The sequence below is a fragment of the Orbicella franksi genome, chromosome 7 (genome assembly GCF_964199315.1).
Source record: "Orbicella franksi chromosome 7, jaOrbFran1.1, whole genome shotgun sequence".
Taxonomy (NCBI): Eukaryota; Metazoa; Cnidaria; class Anthozoa; order Scleractinia; family Merulinidae; genus Orbicella; species Orbicella franksi.
Genome location: NC_138151.1, coordinates 15,056,655 through 15,080,492, shown reverse-complemented (window position 1 = coordinate 15,080,492; position 23,838 = coordinate 15,056,655). Strand labels below are relative to the sequence as shown.

The window sequence follows — 23,838 nt, the reverse complement described above, 5'->3', positions numbered from 1 at the left end:
CAGCTCTACCGCAACATTATAGTTTTGGACTACAGGAACCGAGCTTAAGTTGATCAGGTCTCTTGTTATGATTTCAACCATCCCCTACCACTGAAAGCCTGGCAAAGCTATTAAACGACACGTAGTAGTATGTTATTAGTATTTCTGATATGGCAGTGTGAAATTACAGTTTCTTTAATTCTTGAAATGTTAGGGATTTTGGGATCTTCCGCTCTTTACTAACCCTATTATTTGAATGGCATTTATTTAAAGTTATCGCCAGAGAATGGAACCAACTGGCAAGTAAACTAATAAATGTTAATAAATGTACATCTCCCAGAAATACCGCCTCAGGAAAAGAAAGAATGAGAATGACGTTAGAGAGTCAAGAGCACCTGATTGGCTCTGGCTGGCTATGTACGCACGTTATGGCTCAGTCGCGTTGCCGTATATTTCGCCCAGGAGCCCACGGCGAGAGCAAAAGCGAGAGCCTGGAGTCAAGACGGTCTCAATTGACTTGGCAACTTGGCAACGGCAGACTCTGAAAAGATGGCGGCCATCCGCCATGCTGAAAATGAGTTGATATTTTTGTAGAGTTATAGCTCGTGCTGTACTCTATTCTGGTTCTAGAGGATTTGAAAACGTCCGCGAAAGGATGAGGTGACAAGATGCACGAGAAGAGGGGTAGTGTCACTTATTACCAATTTCATTTGCCCCTCGATCTTTCACAAGATTTAAACAACAGAAAAGGTCAGTGATGATCAATTTCGTGTGAGCTATCCAAACATAGCGTTCTTAACGGAGTTGATTGGCTTATTTGGCTATTTTTGCTCCCATTGGTTTCTTGAAATTATTTGTTTTGTCTTTATACAAGATCTGTTGAAATTGCCAGAAAAACTAGTAGACAATTTCATTATTAGTTCGTTTACACGAGTCTTTCAGCCAATACCATCATGGCTATACTGACCAATCACGTTCAACGGACCAGACTTATAAGATCATCGACTGACAAACACTATTCACTTGACTCTGAAGATGACTTCCGCTCAGGTTGTCGAAACGTCAGTCACCAACAACAGTTCTTTTCAGAACTACACTCACCCGGACGATCACACTATACGAACTACTGATACTCCTGGGTTCAAACCATTTACTGTGAATTTCATTATTCTTGCCCATCAAGTGTCTTCTTGAAAGGAAGGTTAAATTATTTTTATGAGTTTCAAGGTAATGTCAAATTAAATGTCTGTGTGAGCATCTAAAAGTGGTCATTTTAGTCTGCATCTCTGTTGATGCAGACTTTTAATGTACTTTAGCCTGTTATTTTTTAGAGGACCCTCCCACTACTGTAGGTGATTGGAAGCCTCCTAGTTTATTATTATATTATTATAGGATCAGCTGAAAGAGTAGAGAGTCGCTGCAACTCCAGGAACACGGTTCATTCCAGACCATGCAGTCAACAAAGTCACAGCTGTGTATCTATCGACCAAGACACTCATAATCAGAATTCACAGGTATAAAAATGTTTATACATGTAGTAAATTAATTTTCAGTGTAATATATTTTTTCCTGGCCTTATTCTCCACTTGGTTTAATCTTTTTTTTTTTTGGAAATACATGTATTACCTTGAAATTCATATACTTGAGGCGAGTATTACGTCCACTGAACATAAAGCACCAATCCACACAATACCACTCTCATGTGGCTTTGATAGCTCAGTTGGGAGAGCATTACACCGGTAATGCAAAGGTTGTGGGTTCAAATCCTGTTCAAAGTCTCAAAATTTTTTCAGGTCTTTCAGTTCCAGTAGTGTTATGGCTGCATTCTCATCTATCATTATGTCTCTTTTTTGTTTTGTTTTTTTGCAGCATATTTTGGTGGGATCTGCATTACGACGACCCCATGCAACTGAATACTCACCACTAGATTACCAGAGTATGCCTGATGTTGGCAAGTCTCCACGACAACCATTTAGACCACAATCCTCATGTACAGTTTACAGTTATGCCTCACGTCCTCTCACAGCAAGGGAACAGTCATCACACCTTGGAAGACATACTAAATCCAGGTATTGCGACTTTTAATCCATCAAATATTCTCACTCGCATGCGACTGGTCTAAACACGTCGCATGACTGAACATGCCCTAGTTAAAACTGAGGAATCTTGCATATTCCCAAATGTTTTGTGTTGCCAAAATATTTCAAGGGTAATAAACACTTGCCCCCATTTTACTTTGAAAATATGCTTGGATATTTGTCCTTGGGAATAATCTTTTTCTCGAAACTCTCAGTTTTTCTGTAGCTTCACTTTCCAAAACTGTTCACTTCTCAGAACAGGTAACGTCAGTGAATCATGTTATCTACCCACTGAACAACTGGACTCCTGCATGACAATGATGACTACATCACCAATGTAACATCTTAGGTTAGCCTACATGGGAAATCAGTTTGCCCTTTGAAATCTGTCTCATTTTTCCCTAATCTACTGGTAATTGATCTCAAGTTTCTCTTTTATTTTTAAGTCCTAAGTGTTTTTTTTTTCAGCTAGATCTTCCTTAAATTTGTATTGTATTAAACATTGAACATTTCTCAGTCTGTTTTAATTTTTTTTTTTAAGTTTTCACTTTATGTCTCTCCCTGTCATTACCCTATTGGTTATTATATAGCATGACATAGTATATTATACTGTCTTTTTAGCTTCTGATTAATCTTCTGTTGTCATTTTAGCTTGTTAAGATGCAAATCAGCTTCATCCACCTCTTTGTGCTCACATTCATCAACTTCAACTTCTAAGTCAACCTATTCTCACAAGTCATCATCAAGCAAAAAGCGTATCTGCGAAATACGTAAGTTAGTAAGTTTGTTTGCTTCTGGGTCCAGTTACAGTACAACATCAGGGCTGTCAATAAGAGCCTGAACCCATAACACCAATTACGGTCGAACATGTTTGATGGGCCCTTCATGTTACCGTTTACAGGTGAACTTGCCTGTTGTTGATATACAATTCACCCATAAAGTAACAAGTTTATTACAAGTGTCAAGATCAAGGCTACAGGTGAATCAAACATAGTGACAGCCCTGCAACATCAGCCCACCCTGACTCCATGATTGCTCAGCATGAGACAGTAACCCCAGGAGTACTGACCCACATGGAAGTCCAGTATGAACAAACTGAAATGGTTATCATATGGGGCACTTTCAGAAATATGTTATACATGTATCCCAGGAATAAGGGTTGTATGGTAATTGCATGATTAAATAAGAGATCAAGGTGGATGGATATTGGCCAAGTTCTTTTTTGCATATTTGTAAACTGAGATGCAATAATCCATATCTCCAGCCACCTTGACTGAGCAAGCTTGGCAGTTAGTGAGGGGTGATCCCACGCAGGCGAGATAACAACATCTTGCCCACTTGGGTAATCGTATTCTCAACAATAGATTTGCTATTCAGCCTGTTTAACTCCCTGTTTTGTTGCGATCAATGTGGAGTGCAGAATGGTATGACATGACAGCCTTCTTTTAATAAATATATTTTTTCTGTAACAGGTGATGACTACAGATTTTTTAAGAGTGGCCCAGTTCCTAAACAGTGAGTAATGGTCTTTAAAACTCCCTCCTACTCTTTAGTAAGAACCAGACAACTTCAATTTTTGCTCTAAGAGCCACAAGGCAAAGTAGCAGTATTGTCTGTTTGTGAGACCCTAGTCAGCAGCAACTTTACCTTATGTAGTCTTAATCAGAGGTAGCAACCCAAGGGGTTTGGGGGGGGGGGGTACTCCCACATATAAGCCACATGGGTATGTGGTGCTTTGAAGGGTCATAATGTCTTTCAGGCGGTTAAGTCTGAGATAGGGTATAGTAATCAGACAGTTTTAGTCTAGAACAGGGTGTTGTTTACCGAGAAATTCAGTGTATAAATAATTAAGTATGGAAATTAAAACTCTTAAATGAGAACCCCACAGAAACAGAATTACCAATCCTGCCTAATCAGCGTCTTTGTTGACAGATTTCATTAGCTATGTTGGCCTTTGATAGTGATAAAGTTTCAGTATGGAAAATAGCTAGTCTGGGATAGGATAGGGGTTTTTGGTGCCTAGTTGCAAAATAAAGCTGATCATGGTCTAGTATAGGGTAAGGATTTCAGTATCCCAACAACACACCCCCACCCAAAGATTTATAGAGTACCCCCCTAAGGGGTGACACACTTCTGTAATCTTGTGTGAGTATGATACTGTGAATGTGATACGCATGAATATAAAATGATGTAATGCTACCTGCCAGTCAGCAACTGTCATGTACGAGTAACAAAACGCTTTCAGCATGGTCTTTAGAGTGGCTGTAGTTGGATAATACAGCTCAGTTGAAACTTATTCTGAGGATCATGTCATTTGCTTTTTTGCAGGATACCTCCTCATGGGGAAACGCTTCATGGTTTTCTAACTGGAGCTCGATACAACAGGTAACAAACTAATTATGATCAGTGATGTCCCCCTGGGATTATTGAACTGTCCCAAGGGGGGGCACTCTCAGAAAAATTGGGTGGCGGTGTGTGCAGCTCGCTTCCCAAAACCCTTACCCTATTTATGACCAAAATCTGCAATTTTCCTTACCTTATTTATGACCTGACCAAAAACTTGATATCCTATTTCTGAATGTTGCAGGTGACACAGTTGCCTGCAACATAATTTATGAAGGGCTTTTGTTGTTGTTCTTATCGATAATGATGAAAAAGTAGCTTCTTCCAAAAGGGATACCCAGTTCAAGACAAGAGTGTAAAAACCATACCCTATTTATGACCAAAACGGCAGAAAACCATATCCCTTGGGGTCGCCCATACCTATATAGCTCATAGAAGGGAGAACCCCCCCCCCCCTGTGAACTGTCAACCAGTCATTGCCTACCCCCTAACCTTGCACTCTACCAGCTTGTATTATGAGGCCTGAGGGGTTGCTGGTTTTGGTTACTAGCTTCGCTTTACAAAAAAAAAACATATAACTTGTAACTTCAAAACACACAACAATGTAACTTCAACAGCTTGTTCTTTTAATTAGTTTGTTACCCCAGCCGTAATTTTCTAGTCTGTCCTCACTTGTTGTTTTTGTGTCTTTAGTTGTAAGCAAACAAACTGAGTGAGGGACCGAACCAAAAACGAATGCAGAGCTGGAGAATGTGTTCTTATTTTTCTTGCACCAGCCAATTTAACAAAAACAAAAACAAACAAACAAACAAACAAAAGAACAGAACTTGCATTTTCGCTTTGTTTTTTAAGGTATGGTGTTATTTGATTTGTATTATAACTTTTTTCATGCCATTGCTTTTCAGGGCCAGATACTTGGATTCTCGTGCGCTGTCTAAGTTAGGAGTCTATATTCCCAAGCCTGATCTGAATTCATTCTTTATCAGAGATGAATTTGATGGTAAAGTAGTGATAAGTGTAACCGCTGGCACTCTGAATTCAGTTCAGCTATCCCTACCATGACCTCTACCATGCCTCAGGATGAACTATGTAGCTCTTTTTGTACTATCCCCATTTTCTATCTCTTCCGCTCTTTTCCGTGTGTAACAACGAACTTAAAATACCTAGTCCGCATGTATTCAGGGCGCAGAGCGATTTGACTGTTAATCGTATCCATGACAAAATTCTCGATTGATTCTCCGCGTGCCTATTTGTCACGTAATTGGTGCGCGATCACGTGGGTGTCCAATTACAACTTTTTGTAATTGGATACATGTAACTGGATACCTACGCCATTCGCACGTCAATTACGCGGGCTTTAATGGCCCCCATCTTTATGTTCCATATAGTTATGAACACCGATTGAATGCACTACCCACTTTTCCGCTTAAAAAAGTCTCGAAAGACTTTTTTAAATTTCAAAATTTGTTATTGACACCATTAACTAGTAACTGGACCTCGTGTCGTACAAGAAGTAATCATGCTCGCAATTTCAAATCGGCCTCGTGCTTCGCGCTCGTCCGATTTTGAAATTACTTCGCGATTACTCCCTGAATTGTACGACACGAGGTCCAATGTATTATGCCTAATCACAGCCAAAATTTGCAAACTTATACTTCAGATACGGATGCGCGGAGCATTTTCTCCGACTCATCTGAAGAAGAAGAAGAAATTGTGGAAGAGGAAAATGGAAAGAACGAAAAAGAAGAGAAACAATTCTTATCACGTTCAGTCAACACAGACCCTCATTACCTCAGCATTGGATACTGGCATTCAGCTGATTGGAAAACAGACAGAAAACCGTGTAGAGAACCAAGAGCACAATCAGCACCAGTGAAAATTAAAGCCATACAGGCTTACTATTATGACTATGCCAAAACATAGTCATATGCGGCACGGGCATGTTTGTTGATTTTGCTTTGTAGCAAATACATATATTACTTGCAAAAAATTTCAAGTCGGACGCTTTGTATCTCATTTCGGACAACAATTTCGGACACTGTAATGAAACAGAGCTAAAGTAAATTTACGCAGGCCTACAAAACTCGAATTAGACTAAAACAACATCAGTGAAAGTGAAAGTTTTACCGCAAACGATGAGAAAATAACACAAATTCTATCAAGCTGTTACGTATGTCAAGCAGTGTGCAACTACAGTTCGCTCCATAAAGCCCGGCATAAGGAAAAATAAGAGCTTTGGAGCTACTTCGTAGTTTTATACTGTGCTGTAACTACTTCGAACGCTTAAAATTTAGGACGCATAAAAATTTCGGACGGTTTTATTTTCGGACACTTTTTTGTCCGAAATTAAAATCGTCCGAAATTTTTTGCAAGTAATGTAATGCAAACGTCAGAATTGTTTGTTGTGGCTTTCAAGTTGTGTTGTTTATTTATCGAGGCTTGATGTGCATGAAGTCTTTTTGGTGCACTCGTGTATAAGAATAATGTTCTTCCGGTCCAGGCTGAATATTCTTAGATTATAGCGTATTGCATTTCCGTTTTAGCTCGTTTTATCTGTCCTGTCAGGACTTTGATGGAGTTGAAGTAATTTTGGAGCCAGAGTGCAGGCAACGAAGCGTGATATGACACATATAACTTCTTGCAGAAATGTTATTAGTATAGGACATACGGCTAATGCTGTTTTTGTTGCTTTGTATTCTTCGGTTAGTTTTGCCGTTTAGAGAAAGAAAGAATTTTATACGGTTAGTTATAATTGTATTGTATTTACAAATTTTCAACACACAAAATTATATTTTGTTCAAAATCTCAGCCTCGGGTTTATTCTCCAAATATTCTTAAAATTTCGCAAATTTCAGCCTCAATATTCTTAGAAAACTTAAGCAATAAAGCACTTTTTCCGTGTTTACATAACCTCATCTAAACACGAGGAGGGTTGGGAAATTCGAGAATTCTCCCAACCTCCGATTGCTTAGATGACTAGAGGCTATGTAAACACGGAAAAAGTGCTCAATTGTTTTCATAAAGTAATTCTCAAAAATACGCGCGAAGCTAAAACGTCACAGCCGTGTTTACTTACTCTCATCTAAACACACCTATCGACCAATGAGAGCGGGCGTAGGAGCTCAGTTATTTTATAAATATTCTTCTAAAAGCAAGAGTGTGTGTATATATATATGTATGTATAGTTACGGAACAAAGACACCAAACCATATCCAGTTTTATATGTGTGCCTTCTTTCTAACTCTAACTTCCCCAAGTTAACGGATTGTTTTTTTTTTTTCTGTTGATTTATTATATTTGGTACTTTTTCAGTTTGATTAACTACAATATACTATCTCTAAAAGCGATTGATATGTATCTTCGATCTATATCTTGCTTCGTATTTGGATGATCAAATCCGCGGCAAGCAGCAATCGAAGCCTATGCTTGTAATAGAAAACCGCCTCAGTGAAGTCGGTAACCAGATTATAATCCACCTTATCCTACGAAATCTAAACTAAATGCATAAAAAACAAGGCTAATAAGACTACATTCGCGTGCAAATTGAGGTAATATCGGAAACCAACTCATGATACATGCAATCTATAAGGGACGGACTAATTTTGAGGTGGGTAGGGAGGGGGCTGGGCGATTTTCCAGGAAAAAATTCCTGCCCAACTAAAACTCTCTACTAACCAGGTCCTGTGTTTGACTTAAAAAAATACTTGCACAAGCCATTGCCCACCAAAAAACAAACAAACAAACATGCACAACAAAAAAGTGAGAAAAAATATTTCATGTCTCGAAAAATTGCCTTAATCCCCCCCCCTCACAAAAATAATGGTCCGTCCCCAAGATTAAACTTGTAAGCACCTTGCATCAGTCTACTGTTTCAAACTATTAGAAGCGCGCCTCTTGATACATGTACTAAGACACGTTTCATGACAAGATATAAACTAGAAGTTCGTGAATCTCTTCACTGCGACCCAGAAGCACTCTTCTGTTTTTTCATTTCCTCGTATTGTGGCGTCTTCTTGATAAAGCCAGCATCGATCAGATTGTAAGCCATGTCTATAACGCTGCTCTTTAACTCTGTGGGTTGGTATCCCAAATGGTCTTTTATCTTTAACGAAAATAAAAATGCACTAGTGACAATTACACCAACCAAAGGGCTAGCGCTAAAGCGCTAGTTGCACTGAATGTGCACTGAATGCTGAGAGGATTGGAGCAGGGATGGAGCAATGGTGAGAGCGCTCACCTCCCACCAATGCGGTCCCAATCTCGTTCCCAGGAGTCTTCGTTCCCCTTGACCAGCGGTCGGAAAACGAGAGGTCTGGGAGCAACCATTTTGAAATAACCGAATTCTGGTGATTCTGCCCATCCCGTTTCACTGCGCAGTCTGCATCTATGGCGCATGCCTGAAATGGTTGCTCCCAGAGCTCTCGTCTTCCGACCGCTGGTCAAGGGGAACGAAGACTCTGGGAACGAGATTGATGCGGTCCGGGCTCGTTCTGGCCCGGTGCCATATGTGGGTTGAGTTTGTTGTTGGTTCTCGCATTGCTCCGAGTGTTTTTCTCCGGGTTCTTTCAATTCGACCAGGATAGAAGACCCGCATGGAAACCAGCTAAGGCTGATGTGGCTTCCTCTCTAAATATTGTAGTTTACTCGTTTATAAATAGTACTATTGTAATTTATTTTCGAAGACTAACCGAGGAATCCTTTAATCTCTTTGTCAGGTGAGAAACAAAACGACTTTCTGATTGGCTGTTCCTTGTTAAATGCTTGTAGATTACTCGTTTTCCGGTGAGCAATAAACTCCTGAACACAGCTTAGATTGTTATGTTCAGTTTACGAGTTAAGAAATGGAGACCGATCTCTGATCAACTTACAGATACGAAAATTAGTGTAAAAACTCTTAAATCTGTAAAGAGGTTCACCAAAAGTGCATTTCGACAAATTGTATGTTTCTGAAATAGTAACATTAAACGTTCTCCACATTTCACTTATTTCCACTTTCCACTACACATTGACAACGCACAGTATTGTTATAACATAGTTAATAGAGGGGAATGGTTACGAAACTCGACAAAGTTCTTTGTTGTATATGTTTTTGTTCTCTTCTTTAGCCTTGACCGTGCACAAAACACAATAGTTGTTTACCACTGGCCGAGCAACTAACCAATAGAAATGTTTCGATTACGTAACTCACGCATAGTGTATGAACGCAAAACAAAAGATTGTGCACGGTCATGGACCATAAAACATAAATCTTTGCATCTTTGTTTGCTCCTTTGATGTTTGCCGGGCTTCATAACCATTCCCCTCTATTATCTATGGTAATAATTACCTTTGAGTTGTCGAACTTAACTTCGTGGCCGAGAGAAGGCAGAAGCATCTTTAATGAAGCATCAAAACACGACAAAATCTTCAGCCCAAACGACGGAGCTTGCGTTGTGGGAACATTGTAACCTTTAGAACGAAATACAGGAACTTAGCTAACTTTCTTGAACGAAGTTAAACACTACTGAGAGGTTAGAAATTTCCCAAGTCATCCCTCCCTTGATAGATCTTAAATTAAAGGTACGTTAAGATTATAATGGAAACAGCCACATAGTGCGACGCTCGCTTCTTTGAAATGTTTTTCTAAGACCACACCACTTTCAAGTTTTTAATGCACATAGATACATTCATTGTTACTCGTCCAACTTTAAGGTTTATATAGACCCTTGTTTGTTAAATGGCTGCCAATTGTAAATTCTTTTGCAAGTATTAAAAATGGCTTTACTAACCTCGTTTTTAACTTAATTAATTCAAAAGAGTTTTTACTCTCATGTGTTCCACCTACAGGTTCATTTTCTTGCAAATCAAACTCATTTTCATGTGAAAGGTTTTGCCGAGGACTCGTTTTGAAACAGAGGCACAAGGTAACTCGGAAATGGCCTATTTGTATTGATAATTGTTATCCTGGGGACTATGACAGTATAAAAGTGTTTACAAGTGTTCCACCCCATCACTCTACTCGAGGCCGTGAAGGCGAAGAGGTTGGCGGCCCACCCTCCCACCTAACGAGTAAGTCAGGCTTGATCTAGCTGTCCGCTTCTATTTCGCCTGGTATTAGGTTTGTCACAAGCCAGAGAGATTCCCCATAATTTATTACCATGTCATGAATAGCAATGACCAGGGTAGAATATTACACCATGCAACTTACCAAGAGGTCTAAATTCCTCATCAAGGATGACTGCCAAGTCGCGCAACCATATACAGGTAGTGATTGCAACATAGCGGTTTCCTAGAAGACGCGAGGAATTATAATTAAAATAATTACATTTGGAATAGAGAACATGACTTGCCTGAAACTTTGTTTGCTACCATTCAATGCGCTTTCTGACCGTCAACCTCGATCCCAGGCTCTCTCTTATTTGCCTCCCTTTTCCCTCAACGACAAAGGAGGCAAACGAGAGAGAGAGACTGGGATCGAGGTTGGTTTCTTACCGGGAGCTTTAGGTGACGTCATGGCCGTGATATGTGCTCCTGCCACATCTCTGACGTCAGTAACTGGCATGGATAGCTTTGGCACCATTGGCATTTCACGTTGAAGGAAACGTCTGTGAAACTTAAAATAAGATCTTAAGAAAATAGCCAGGAAAACACAGCGCTCAGCCAAAAAAATCTATGAATATTTTTAAATACGTTAATAATTTCTATCTATCCGGATATTTGTTGAAAGGCCTACATGTTGTGCTGGCGAGAACGACGAGTAAACTGATGTTGCAGATAACACCGTTATGTTATCACAAATGTAAAGGTTCACAAATGTTAAGGATTGCTGCAGCTTTTTAAATTCTTTACATTACAAAGATGTACTTCCAGAAAGGGAATTATTTGCGCTACGTAGTTGTTGAAACATTTTTCGTATCTATTTATGAGAATAAGCATTTAAAATCGCCATCTCTAGCATAAAACTTATATTAATTAAAAAATCTTGACGGATTAAACCAATTTCTGAATCTACCTTGGGTTATTAAACCAGACAAGGGAGACTATTCCACGAATTACAAGTAGGTTTCACTGACCCTTCAACGGTCTGTGTTTAAGGCCCCGTTATAAAGTGAATAGGAACGTGCACAGATGGCATATAGTTATCGTTGCACGGCAAGTCTATAACAAGTGAGTTTAAGGCAGCGTCATTATCCTGGCCGAGTCTTCCTCAAACACAAATCCAAACTGACCGCTGACTGTCGCGTTTTTATATTCCTCCGGCGTATTGTGGACCGGGCCTAACTTTGACTTTAAGAGATTTAATTAAAAGGATTAATTAAGAACATGCACTTTTTGACGAAGTACATTAGACTTTTTAACGCTTAATTCATCAGCTTAGAAACTTATTTAATATTTACCTCCATACTTGTGCATTTAGATCCGTGTAACACAGGGCCTAGGATAAGGCCAGGATTGATGGTGCAAAGTTCAAACTTCTCGTCATCTATTAAGAAGGATAAGTGTTCAGTCACGTAACGTAAATTCTCGTTATTTTAAGTCAATGGTCAAATTAAACATCTCTACGGTTTAGACAGAAGCTGTACGCTGATGCACACAACCAATTGCACACGGTATGGCAGCAATGAACAGGTGTTTTGTCCTTGTTAGTTCTCACCAGCAGGACATAGCACCAGGCAGTCGACGAGAAAACGAAGTTGCATAGCCGCCATTCACTACTCATATGCTACCTTCTATTTTGTGTCGGTCTTGTAGCTATGAAAAAGACGAAACATTTGTCCATGGCTGCCCACCACCCCCGAGGGGGGTGCTTCCAGAAAAATTGGGTAGGGGTGTGCGGCCGGTTTCCCAAAACCCCTACCCTATTTGAGATCGGGACAGGCCTAGACCACAATGGCCAAAATCGATACCCTATTTCCCACCAAAACGGCTAAAAAACCACATTCTTTGGAGCTGCATATACCTATAGAGCCCATATATGGAAGTTCTTCCCCCGGGCCCATTACCCGGATAATGAACCCTGCGCGTGCGTATGAGGTTGTGCGCATGATTTCGCGCGGCCATTTTTTTTATCTCGCGGTTTTCTTTCGCGACATGCACGACGGACTAGGCGGCAAAAGAACGACTACTCTTAGTCTACCGGTGTATGACAACCCTTTCGAGCCGAAAACGTTCAATTATGTCGATATGTTCCTTAAATTTAGGAGATACGCTGTACATCACACATGGCAAAAATGACTAAAATACCTTGACTTTAAGGACGGTGCCTACTTTTGTTCTGCGCATCACGCAAGCCATGGTTTGGCTCCACGCGCGCGCTGGGGCTGACATTGACGCAATCAACTACGCTATCACGTGCACGACAAAATGAAGGCAAAATTTTCCTACTGTGACCAAATCAAGTTTAATGAACCTGTACTTAAACCAAGAACACCAGAATAGCGGCATATGCTAACCACTGACTGTTTATGTCTTCCAGCTGTAAACCTAACTGTCATCTGTCGAAAATTATACTGAAATCCAACTGTAAACATGTACCTGCAGATGGCGTAGTGCGCGCGCAAGACAAGTGCGAGATACGCAAATGTCTTACTTACTGGGGAGGTGACAGGAAAAAATGTAACAGGCACGTAAAAGTTTTCAAAAAAGATCAATAACTCTAAAAAACGCGTGGTCACCCCTACATTTTATAAAAGAGGTAAAAAACGTTCTCTGGTAAAATTGTTTAAAATTGTGAGCTTTCAACAGCCAGTCTGCTGTCTTCGACGGACAAAAATGAGATGATAAAATAGACCTAAGAATTTTGAATATATTAAGCGAATGGCATATATTAAATAGAATACGTGTGAAAGAATGTGAGAATGCTAAAAGTGTAAAATTAGCGTTTGTTTAAAAGAATGTTATATTGTCCCGGCAGAGGGCGCGAATTGTTGTCGGCCTCGACAGTTTTCGCTGTGTGCCAGGATTCCAGCGTCTTTCTAATGCAGCTATTACCTTTGTCAATTATCTCAGCATCGTTAAAGTCGATGGTGTGATCAAAGGTCCAGGCATGTTTCGCTACATTGGAGCCTTTAGCACATTGTTTAGTATTTCTGATATGTTCTTTTCGCCTTGTACTAAACGATCTTTTTGTCTCGCCGATGTAACTCCAAGGACAAGACCCATAAGGGATTTTGTAAACAACATTGCACAGGTCGTCGACTCGAGGTCGAAACTTGGGAACAGGGAACTCTTGTAGTAGTGTCTTGATTGGCTTGTTGGTTACTCGAATATCATGACTTTTGAGAATTCTAGAAAGAGGCTCGGTGATGCCTTTGATGTAGGGAAGGACCGCGAAGCTCTGACTATTCGTTGGGTCAGCCCAACTGAAGAACATCCCAACTAGTTCTTCAGATGAAGGTGTTGGAGGAGTCAAAGATTTCTTTCTTATGATATCAGCAGTGACTTTTTGTGGGTAGCCATTAGATTGTAACGCGGTGCTAATGCGATCAATTTCACGGGCTTTTCCAGCTTCCGAGTTTGGTAGTTTTGGGGCTCTATTTAAAAGTGTCGCTGCAGTACTGATTTTGTGCTCTCTGTCATGATGTGAGCGGAAATCAAGATATCTGTCCGTGTGCGTGGGCTTCCGATAGTCAGCTTTGCAACGATTTTGTCATTAAAAACATATCAAAAATGTTTTTTATTACCATTTGCCATGTAGTTTAAAGGTCTTTTTAAATGTGTTTTCTTTTCTGTATGTTAAGGCGAATTCTATGGAAAGCTGTGAACAAATATCCTTTCCTTCTTTTTTTTCAGGAAAATGCTGATGTCAGCATTTTTTAACCGCGCGGCCATGGGCCGAGCGCGGTTCATGGTTTACCCGTGGTTTTTTTTTCGTCTTGTATGCGACCAGAGCCAAGCTTTCACTCGGCCAAATTTTGAGTCACGCAACCTGTGATGTTTACTCGCCAAAAGCTGTTGAAACATTAATAAATCTCATCTCCGATACTGACTTTCGCGGGAAAAAAATTAAAAACCCAGCGTTCGTCAAAAATTATATTTTCTCAGCAGAAATTTCGCTCGGAACATATACATATTTATATTCGTTTGAATCATCGATGAAATGACCTTTTTCGGATATTTTTTCCTTCGGGGTCAACAAAAACCTCCGATTACAAAATCACGCCGAACCTACACGTTGCAAAAAAATCTCTTCGAAACCCTGATTTCGAAGCGATATATCACTTAAGCGTTAATAGCTACCACACATTGGCAGGCGGTAAATCTATTCCTTAACAATCCAGCTTTATCGTGTTAAAATTTCATAGAAATCGAACAAAACCAGAATTAATTAGAATTTTTTGTGACCTCACTCCCTAGACTTGACCTAACAAAGGAAGCCATGGTCGCCCATAGCAACCGAAAAACACGAACATAACAAAGCTGACGTTTCGGCCAAAAAACTCCAGAATTATCGGCTGAGAGCTTAAACTTGAATGGGAACATCTTTTTCGAACTTTTTTCAGCTGATTTAGACGAAAGACTGGCCTCGGCGGACTATAAAAAAGACCACGAGAAAAAACAGAACAAGACAGCAGAAAAAGCCGATAATATTAATTCATCGCGTGGCTTTCGGCACGAAAACGAAAATACAGCTTACTTCTGGATAAATTCAGTCTTAGAAGCCAGCAACTGGTCCCAAATTACTTTCTGTATCCTTGCAAATGTCTTGACTTCTATCTCCGAAAGATTTGGCCGCAATTTTTGAGCAAATAAACATTTCGTCGACGGTGACCGCCATTACGTTGACTTGCATACTAAATTAGCTAACTTGACAAAATTCTCCCGTGGGGGGGATATGACGAAAAGAGCTGAAAGATGACCTATAATTGGCTAATGATGAGATCATCCCACTGTGCAAAGTTGGTGAGAATCGAAAGTAACGCCAATTTTCTGTCACGTTTTCAATCTGTGGTCACTGGAGTGACCAAAATCGATACATCGGTCGGGATAGAGTTTTATTATTAAATTATATGACTTGTGTGACTACTTTACTAGCCCTTTACTCGTGGAAAACACCAATTAAATTTAATCATGACTTTTAAGAAAGAAAGCTGTTGTTAATAGTGTCAATGGCTACCACTGATGGTGCAATAATACAGTTTGTGTTGATCAAGTGATGTGATGTCTACAGTAAGAAAAGAATCATCAATGACTACTTTGGAGTGTGCACTCCGTTCCGACGGTAGTGCTAAGCAAACAGTTCAATTTTAAAAGCGCGGTTATAAGATCTAACAGATCTTCTTGTTTTTGTGAGATTCAAGGCTAATTGCTGGTTTTCAGTGTCACGCAATTCAAAATAGATCAAAATAAAAATCAAAACCGGTCAATAGATAAAGCCCAGAATCTGGGAAATGAAAGAAGGTAAATATGCAAAGACTCTCGCCAAAATTTTCGTCATAGCAATTTTTCTTATGCGAGATATGCGGAGAAATTTTTTACCCAAATTTATAGAGATTTGTATGGAGACGCTATGCTGGTGCCCATCCGTATGGGCACCAACATGGTGGCCGGAAACCGACAGAAACATCTGTCACTGAGTTTTGCTACAAAAGCGTGAATTTATCCCTCGAGGAACTCTAAAACATTAAAATGATACTTTTTCTAAGACATGAACTGTTCAGATAGCCAAGTTCCCCGAAATAAGTCACTTTTTTAACCATCATGACAGCTCTCAAAGCCGTCATGTAAATGCCGCGTCACGCAAAAGTTTAGAAATTCAAGCGTAGTGTATCACAAAACCAAGAACCCATTCGGAGCGAAATTTGTATGAATATTAGTTTTCAGCTGCTCTTATACATCATTTAAGTAAAATCTCAGGAAGATCAATAGTTTTGGAGTTCGAATTTTAGTGACGTCATATGAAAACCAGCTATTATCTCCATTTTTCTTTGTAGAATCCAATAGCCCTTGCAAAGATCTACTTTTTCCGCGTGGTCCTAACCTGGCGCAAAACCTTTGCAATTAGTAGGCACCGTCCTTAATCCTGTACTAGTAAACATTATACCTGGTAAACCCTTGACTAGTTCCCAGGCTGCCAACTCAGCGCGACGCTTGCTCTTCTCATATGGGACGCTCTTCTCCTCAGATGCCCAGTCTTCCTCAGTAAAGACAATATCTTCCCCGACCCGACCCGCTACGAACAGATTAAACATATCAAGTCATAAACACAGGCGTAACACGACTTTTCATTGTAAAAAATATCAAGATCAATCGGACAACGGTTGCTGGTGGAGTTAAGCCTAGTTCAGATCACACTAGTGACAGAACGATATAAACATAACGACATTAGAGAGACGTTATGTCATTACGTTTGCAGTGTGAACATCCTGACATAATGATATAATAGCAACATAACGACATAAGGAAAAAACTGATCTTTCCTTATGTCTTTATGTCAATGTTCACATTACCTACATAAGTGATTATGTCGTAATGTCGTTATGTCGTTATGTTGCTAGTGTGAACTAGGCATTAAATTTTAACAGGAAAGGGTTTCTGCTGGAGAATTCCTGAAAAGAAAAGGTCATAATTACAAGCATTTTACAACAATATTTTACTTATTTAACTTAGTATTTTACGTTCGAGACCTCATGGGCATTTTCAAGTGTACCTGCAGATGTACTCTGTGATTTGAACTTTCAACCTCTCGTTTAGGTCTTGTAAAAGTTAAGATTGGAAACTTACAAAACTTACGTAAAAACACGCAAATCAAGTTACTGATTATTTGTTTTGTGATCCTCTATATCGAAACGGTGTTTTTGTTTTATTTTAAATTATCTCACTCATTAACTCTCCAGTGATTTGACTTAGGAAAGGACCATCATTTTTTGAGGGCGGGTTTGGGCAATTCCCCCCCCCCCCCCAACAAAAATCACATTCCTGCACAGCAATAACTGCTGAAAAAATCGTGCAGGGGTACACCCCCCCAAAAAAGAAAAAAAAAGCGAGCAAGTGCTTTCTACCATCCAAGTCCTGTGTTTGACTTTCAAAAAAATTCTCGCTCACGCTTTTCCCACCAAAAGCAACCTGGAAAATCCTGCACAGCCTGAAGGTGAGGGAAACAAATACATGCCCCAGAAAATTGTTCCCCCACCCCACGCCCCTCAAAAAATTAATTGTCCGTCCCTCAGTTCATATGATTCCCTAGCTCCCTTACAATAAATTGCAGCACAAGAACTTGTCAACACAACTCTTTTAACACCACCCTTGGTCTTGGCGCAAGCTTCAAGTACATTCTTAGTTCCTTCCACTGCTGGTCCTATAACCTCCATCTCATCTCTTGGATTTTCGGCCGGGAACGGGGAAGCCACATGAATTACATAGGTACAGTCTTTGACAGCACTGTTAGAGAATGAAATGAAATAGAGACGTTAACTTGACTTTGACCACAAAATTAATGTTTTACATGAGTGACTCTACACAACAAAAAGTGGTTTTGATAACATTTTTACGAAAATGTAATGATGTGGTCAAGGCCCCGTGCACACTACACCGGGGGAATTTGAAAACGAAGGATTCACTCTGAAAACGCATCAAATGTTTTCCGTCCACACTACACCGGGGGAATTTGAAAACGGAGGTTTCACTCCGAAAACACATCAAATGTTTTCTGTCCACACTACGCCGGAGGAATTTGAAAACAGAGGTTTCACTCCGAAAACGCATCAAATGTTTTCCGTCCACACTACGCCGGAGGAATTTGAAAACGGAGGTTTTACTCTGAAAATGCATCAAATGTTTTCCGTCCACACCAATTTGAAAAGCGTTTTTGCAAGGCTCCGTTTTTCCTGACGGATTAGTGTGGACGGTAGGCCAGACCACAGAAATAAAGCTGCGTTTTCAAATTCCTCAGGCATAGTGTGGACAGAGCCTGAGAAGGTTGAATTCTTCCCAGGGTAACCTGAGGAGGGTAACCTACCTACAGTGTAAACGCTCTGCTGGCTAGGGACAACTGGCGTACCCGTACAACTTTAATCAATCAATCAATCAAGTTTATTTCCATATTTCGGTGCTTTATTTAATTACTTTATTTTATTTATTTTAATTTTATTTGGGCTCCAAGAAACAATATGCGATGAAAATACCGGTAAAACGAACGAATTGTGACTTAAAAAACATCGTATTAATTCACATTTTGTTTTAGTTTTGCTTTGGACAGAAAAAATTTCGAATAACACCTTTTTGCGAAGAAATTTTCGCAATAATGTTTGTCGCTGCTGTCGCTAAAATATTCAGATTGTAGACTTGTTTATAGCTTTGCCGTCAAATTAATCCCAAACTAAAGAAAAAGAAGTGTCTAGGATTTTAATTGAACCTAGCAATTGAAATGATTTCAGTGGAACTGATAAACGAATAAACCGCTTTATTTAGTGAAAATAGGTTTTGGCAATTAAAGAGTATTATTTACCGACCCTAGAATTGTCTCGGGTAGAAGGGTAAATCCTACTTGAAAAAGTTTGCTTGTAAATTAATGCGGGCTTATCTTTGACTTTCTTGGTGTGGTAATCCTAGTGCTTGGGTAACGTTACCTGCTTGTAAACAGGGCCTTAAAGTCGTTGTATGCACAGAAATTAAAAACCGGAACAGATTTCATGTCAAGTGTTCAGCACAAACCAGTTCTATTCTTAAGTTGATTATTGGAAAATCAAAGGATTTTTGTGTTAAAGACGAAAACAAATTCCTCCTCTAAATATATCACCTTCAAATTAGTAAACTGGGCAATCGAGGGAGTGATATTTCTCTACATAGTTAAAATATCGCTCTGCAAATACGGGAAAATTTACATACGGTCTTTTACCTGGGGACAAACTTGCCTCCCTCCACGCAAGCATCTATGGGGCTAAGCCAAGAACTGCGGTTTTACAAGATGCGATCAATAAACTTTTACTCATTTTTGGGCATTATGAGGCATTACTTTAAACAGTGTGGATTGATTAAAAAGATCGTGGAAGGGTCTGTTCGTTTGCGTGACATACGGCTGATTAGTAATTGTCTCGAATTAAAGAGCGATGTTTGTTATACCAGTGGAATACTTCGACACAAAATGAACTACAAAATATAGCGCAAGCACTCACTCATTCCACGATTCCTTCTTCGTAAGGTCTGCTTCGGCTAATTCCAGTTCGTAGTTTGCATTTTCTGGGCACAGACTTTTCAAAGGCTCGACTTTCTGCTCGTTTGCCAAACTCCTGACTGTACCTCGAACGATGTATTCTCCGGAGTCTAGCAATTGTTTGACAACGTGCATTGCAAGATAACCAGAAGCGCCTGTTACAAGGACACGAGTCATATCGGCGGTGTAGTAAAACTGGTAACGTTTTCTCGTGTAGGGTTAACGATTTGGGCCCAGGTAACTGTAGCACTTCAGCTGCGGTATGAAATGTACAAGCAGTATGTCACGCCTAACTTAATATTGTTTGTTTTACATGTGGGCTATGATTCAGCGAAATTTATGGTAATAAGAAGGATAGCAAAAATGATTAGTTTCAGTTAGGTCGAAGGGGCAGGAAAAACGTGGGTGGGTAAGGCGTGAAGGGTGAAGAGGCCGAGAATGTAGTAATAGAGGGGAATGGTTGTGAAACCCACAACGTTCTTTATTGCATGTTTTTGTTCGATTTTTTTGGCCTGAACTGTGCACAGATCACAACAGTTGTTTACATCTGACTAACCAATAGAGTGTGTTCACGTGACGTCATCAAATTCTCAAATCCAAAACTAAAGAGCCCCTAAAGGTTTTATCCTCATCAGGCACAAGAGGTACTAAATTTATATCTGTTTGCATCTTTCCAGCTCAATAGCGTCCTTCGTTTGGAAACCAGCGCATTTTGAATTTCAGAGTTATGGCGGTGCGTGACATGAAGCTGAGATCGCGTTTGTCGAAAAATATACACTTATCTTGTGACTTTTAGCCATTTTAGGAGTCAAAGTATTAGGAAACGTGCTTGTGTAAATGTCTTTTTGGTTCGGTTCAGATCATGTAATCAGTTGTCTACATAGCCAAAGTAAGTTCCAGATGTTTACATTATTTTCGGGCCGCCATATTGGAGGACTAAGGAGGTCCTCCACCATGGGGGCTCCTTACTATAATTTTGCGCGGAACATTTCGACGAATATCTCACTTTTGGGACAACGCACACACCTTAAACTTCGAGAACTGCCTTCTTTATTTATCGTCTATAAGATCACAATTTCTTGAATTTATCCACTGAATGGTTTTTGATTTTATTTTTTATTGCGTGACATTACACACATGTTATAGTGTATGAGCGCAACACAAAAGCTTGTGCAATGTCGTGGGCTTTCCAGCATAAATCTTGGTATCTTTGTTTGCTCCTTTGATGTTTGCCGAGCTTCATAACCATTTCCCTCTATTAAATTTGACAAGAATGAACTCTTAATTATTTAAGGACATTGTTTCACGAGAAGTTAGAAGAAGCAGAAAGGCGACTACAGTGTAATCAGATGAGAGTGCTGCCCTGCAAAGTGAGAAATGAAATGAAAGTAATTATACTGGTCAATACTCAGTCACAATCAGATATTGCTGGATATTGGCTTGTACTTTCATCGGCAAAGATATAATCAAACAAAGGAAATGAACAAAAGGTGTTCAGAAAGCCTGTATTAAAATATTTTAGAAATATACAGTCACGCTATTGATCCCAAGAACGCAAATGATCCCAGAACTGTACCTTTTTAGGATCGTCACATTGTACCGCAAATGATCCCCTGACTGGAAATGGTCACCTCGCCATAAAGGATGGAAATGTGTGGAGCAAGAATTTGGAAAGTGGATTATATAAATTTTAAAAAATGTATATAATCCATTCTTTTTGTCTTAATAATTTGAAACTCAGAAAACCGTGAACACTTTGATTTGATTCTGACAGGTCCACTGTGTACTGACTAATCACAATTAAGTTCAGGACACGTGAGCAAACCTCAGGACTACAAACTATTTACCGTTGCTGTTTGTAGTTTAGATTTCTCACGCATGATATAATGTTCTTATTTCTTGTTTGGTCCTGTTACACAATAACATTAACATAAGTATTTCTTTCGGTTTTTCCGAGTTTCACAGTAATAGAACAATGGTAGTAGATTTATACTAAAACAATTAGATTATTCGCTCTCGATTTCTATGCGATAGAAATCGAGAGTGAATAATCTAATTGTTTAATAGAAACAGTCGTGAAAGTTTGGGAGAACTCGAGAAAGCTGTGGAAACACTCGCCTTCGGCTCGTGTTCCCACAGCATTTCTCGTTCTCCTAAACTTCCACTCGAGGGAAAAAATTCTAAGCGGTCAATTGGACAGCAGAGGCATCGTGGAATATTCATGTTTTTTTCTTTTCTGCGCTGCGTTTTCTGAACGACGGCGTTTTTATTGTGTATTTTAAACAGTCCATTAACCGTTTTTTATTGTTGCTTTTATGCCTGAGAGCTTGTGTTTTTCTCACCTGGGAAAATGAAAAAAAAATAGTATAGGTCAGTATAGATCCATAGACTTTTCATGGAGTCTACGCCATTCCTATTTTTTGGCGGTATCATTTGTAGGAATCATTTCCGGTCTGGTCTCGAAAAGTTTTCGCACCCGAAAAGCCGTAGCAAAATCTCAAACCTTACGACTTCAGAGCTGTTTTATATACATATTCGTAATATAAACAGAAGTTCTCTTCATACAAGAAGTTTCAGGAGTATACACCTCTCTGTCTTTAAATACCGATTAACTAAAAATGGCTTTGCCGGCCTGAAAAGTTTCCGGGGCTTTCGAGAAACCGGCCTCTGCAAGATTGACTACAACTCGGTATAAATACAGAACTTCCAAAAGCTGTTGACGAATTGATCGTGCAAATAAAATGAATTTACATGTTTATAACTGCAACAAATGTGTCATTTGTTTCTTTTGTAAGTGTTTTCTGAAAGAACCAGAAAACATTTACTCCTAGCTTTTGTTGAGGTTCTGAAACACTGGTAACAGTTTGAAAGACCATATGCCGCGGTAACACGAGCCCGTGCCATCTCGTTGAATCTACATGGTGTTAGGGACGGACCATTATTTTTTCAAAGAACGCGGGGTGGGGGGGGGGGGGGGGGGGTTGGGCTGGGAAATTTTCTGAGGTATGAAATGTTTTTCTCATCGTTTTCCTAGGTCATGCATGATTTTTTTTGGTGGGCAACAGCTTGTGCAATAATGTTTTTAAAGTCAAAGCACTTGCTTGATTTTTCTTTTCTCCATGGCTCCGCTCCTTTCACGGTTTTTCCCCCGCAGTTTTTGTCTAAAAATTTTTTTGGGAAACTGCCCAACGCCTCCCCCCCCCCCTTCCCACCCCTCAAAAAATAATGGTAAGTCCCTCGCTATTAGATTATGACCACCAGTGATAGTTGAATCGACTGTTTGAAATAGCACCTCATAGAAATTCAGGGCGCAAAATGTTATTGTTTTAGTTGAGGCACTCCCCGAAAAAGACTTGTTTCGTTGAACGCGTGAGTTTTTCAATCTCCAATTTTCACATTTCGAACCCCACTCCCCTTTTCAATGTTGTAACCACGTGACACAGTGTCCACGGAGCGTATTTCAACATTGAACAGGAGGAGAGAGGGGTTTGGCTATCGACAAAAAAGATGTATTTTTCAATTACGGAAGGACGCCGATAGAAAGCGTTTGTTTTGCTCAAATGTGTCAACACTTTTGTCCATGATTGTAGGTTTCCTCCATTAGTGATTTCCAGTTATTTCTCAACATTTTCATAACATTATACTTAGAATAGAATAGAATAGAATAGAATAGAATAGAATAGAATAGAATAGAAAGCCTTTATTTTAACACGATAAGTTTTAACGCAAAAAGCTAATAACAATGTAATAATAAGTAAAAGTAAGAAACTATGGACCTTGAAAGAGCCTGATCTATATTTACAATATTTACGTCATAAAACGTTCAAATATAAATAAAATTGTCATCAAGATGCAGCGCAGTCGAGGCGGACACTACGTTGAATTTAAAATCTTTAAAATAAGTTTGTTTTCGATCGTTGTTTCAGCTCCCTCTGCTTTAGCTGTGAAACTCCATGTCCACTGAAACTAACAGTGTTCCATAGGATAGAACCTCTATGCACAAGCGAGTCTTTCATATATCTATACTAGTGTTAAACCTGGGTACGAGTAAGCAGTCTTTCAGCCCCGTAAAGAATAACCATTGTAGCGTTTGGTGTAAATGTCTTTGGATAATAATTCAGGGAGGCCATCATTATGTGCTTTATGAAAAAGCGTAAAAATATCTAGCTTGTAATATAAAGGGAGAGTAGGCCACTGATCTTATCCAAGCGCGTCACATGACGCCATATCCTTGGGTAAGTTAAAGATAATTCAACAGGCTCTACAGTGTAGTCGTTCTATGGATTGAAGTAGATCTGAGTCACAACA

At 39.6% G+C, this 23,838-nt stretch overlaps 2 protein-coding genes across 2 annotated transcripts; one reads left to right on the top strand and one right to left on the bottom strand.

The window, feature by feature from the left end:
- Positions 1-318: 318 nt before the first annotated feature.
- On the top strand, positions 319-8,145 carry LOC145491899 (uncharacterized). The gene is made up of 8 exons (XM_081471190.1): positions 319-729; positions 1,372-1,493; positions 1,849-2,048; positions 2,709-2,827; positions 3,530-3,572; positions 4,386-4,442; positions 5,306-5,400; positions 6,061-8,145. The coding sequence occupies exons 1-8, from the start codon at positions 648-650 to the stop codon at positions 6,321-6,323; spliced, it is 981 nt and encodes a 326-aa protein (XP_081327316.1). The 5' UTR covers positions 319-647; the 3' UTR covers positions 6,324-8,145.
- Positions 8,146-8,235: 90 nt separating this feature from the next.
- On the bottom strand, positions 8,236-20,415 carry LOC145491898 (uncharacterized). The gene is made up of 8 exons (XM_081471189.1): positions 19,493-20,415; positions 17,575-17,759; positions 16,423-16,551; positions 11,777-11,862; positions 10,872-10,992; positions 10,588-10,668; positions 9,727-9,848; positions 8,236-8,502 (listed from the first exon to the last, which is right to left on the bottom strand). Exons 1-8 carry the CDS (start codon positions 19,705-19,707, stop codon positions 8,356-8,358), a joined length of 1,086 nt encoding a protein of 361 aa, XP_081327315.1. The 5' UTR covers positions 19,708-20,415; the 3' UTR covers positions 8,236-8,355.
- Between the last annotated feature and the right edge of the window lie 3,423 nt (positions 20,416-23,838).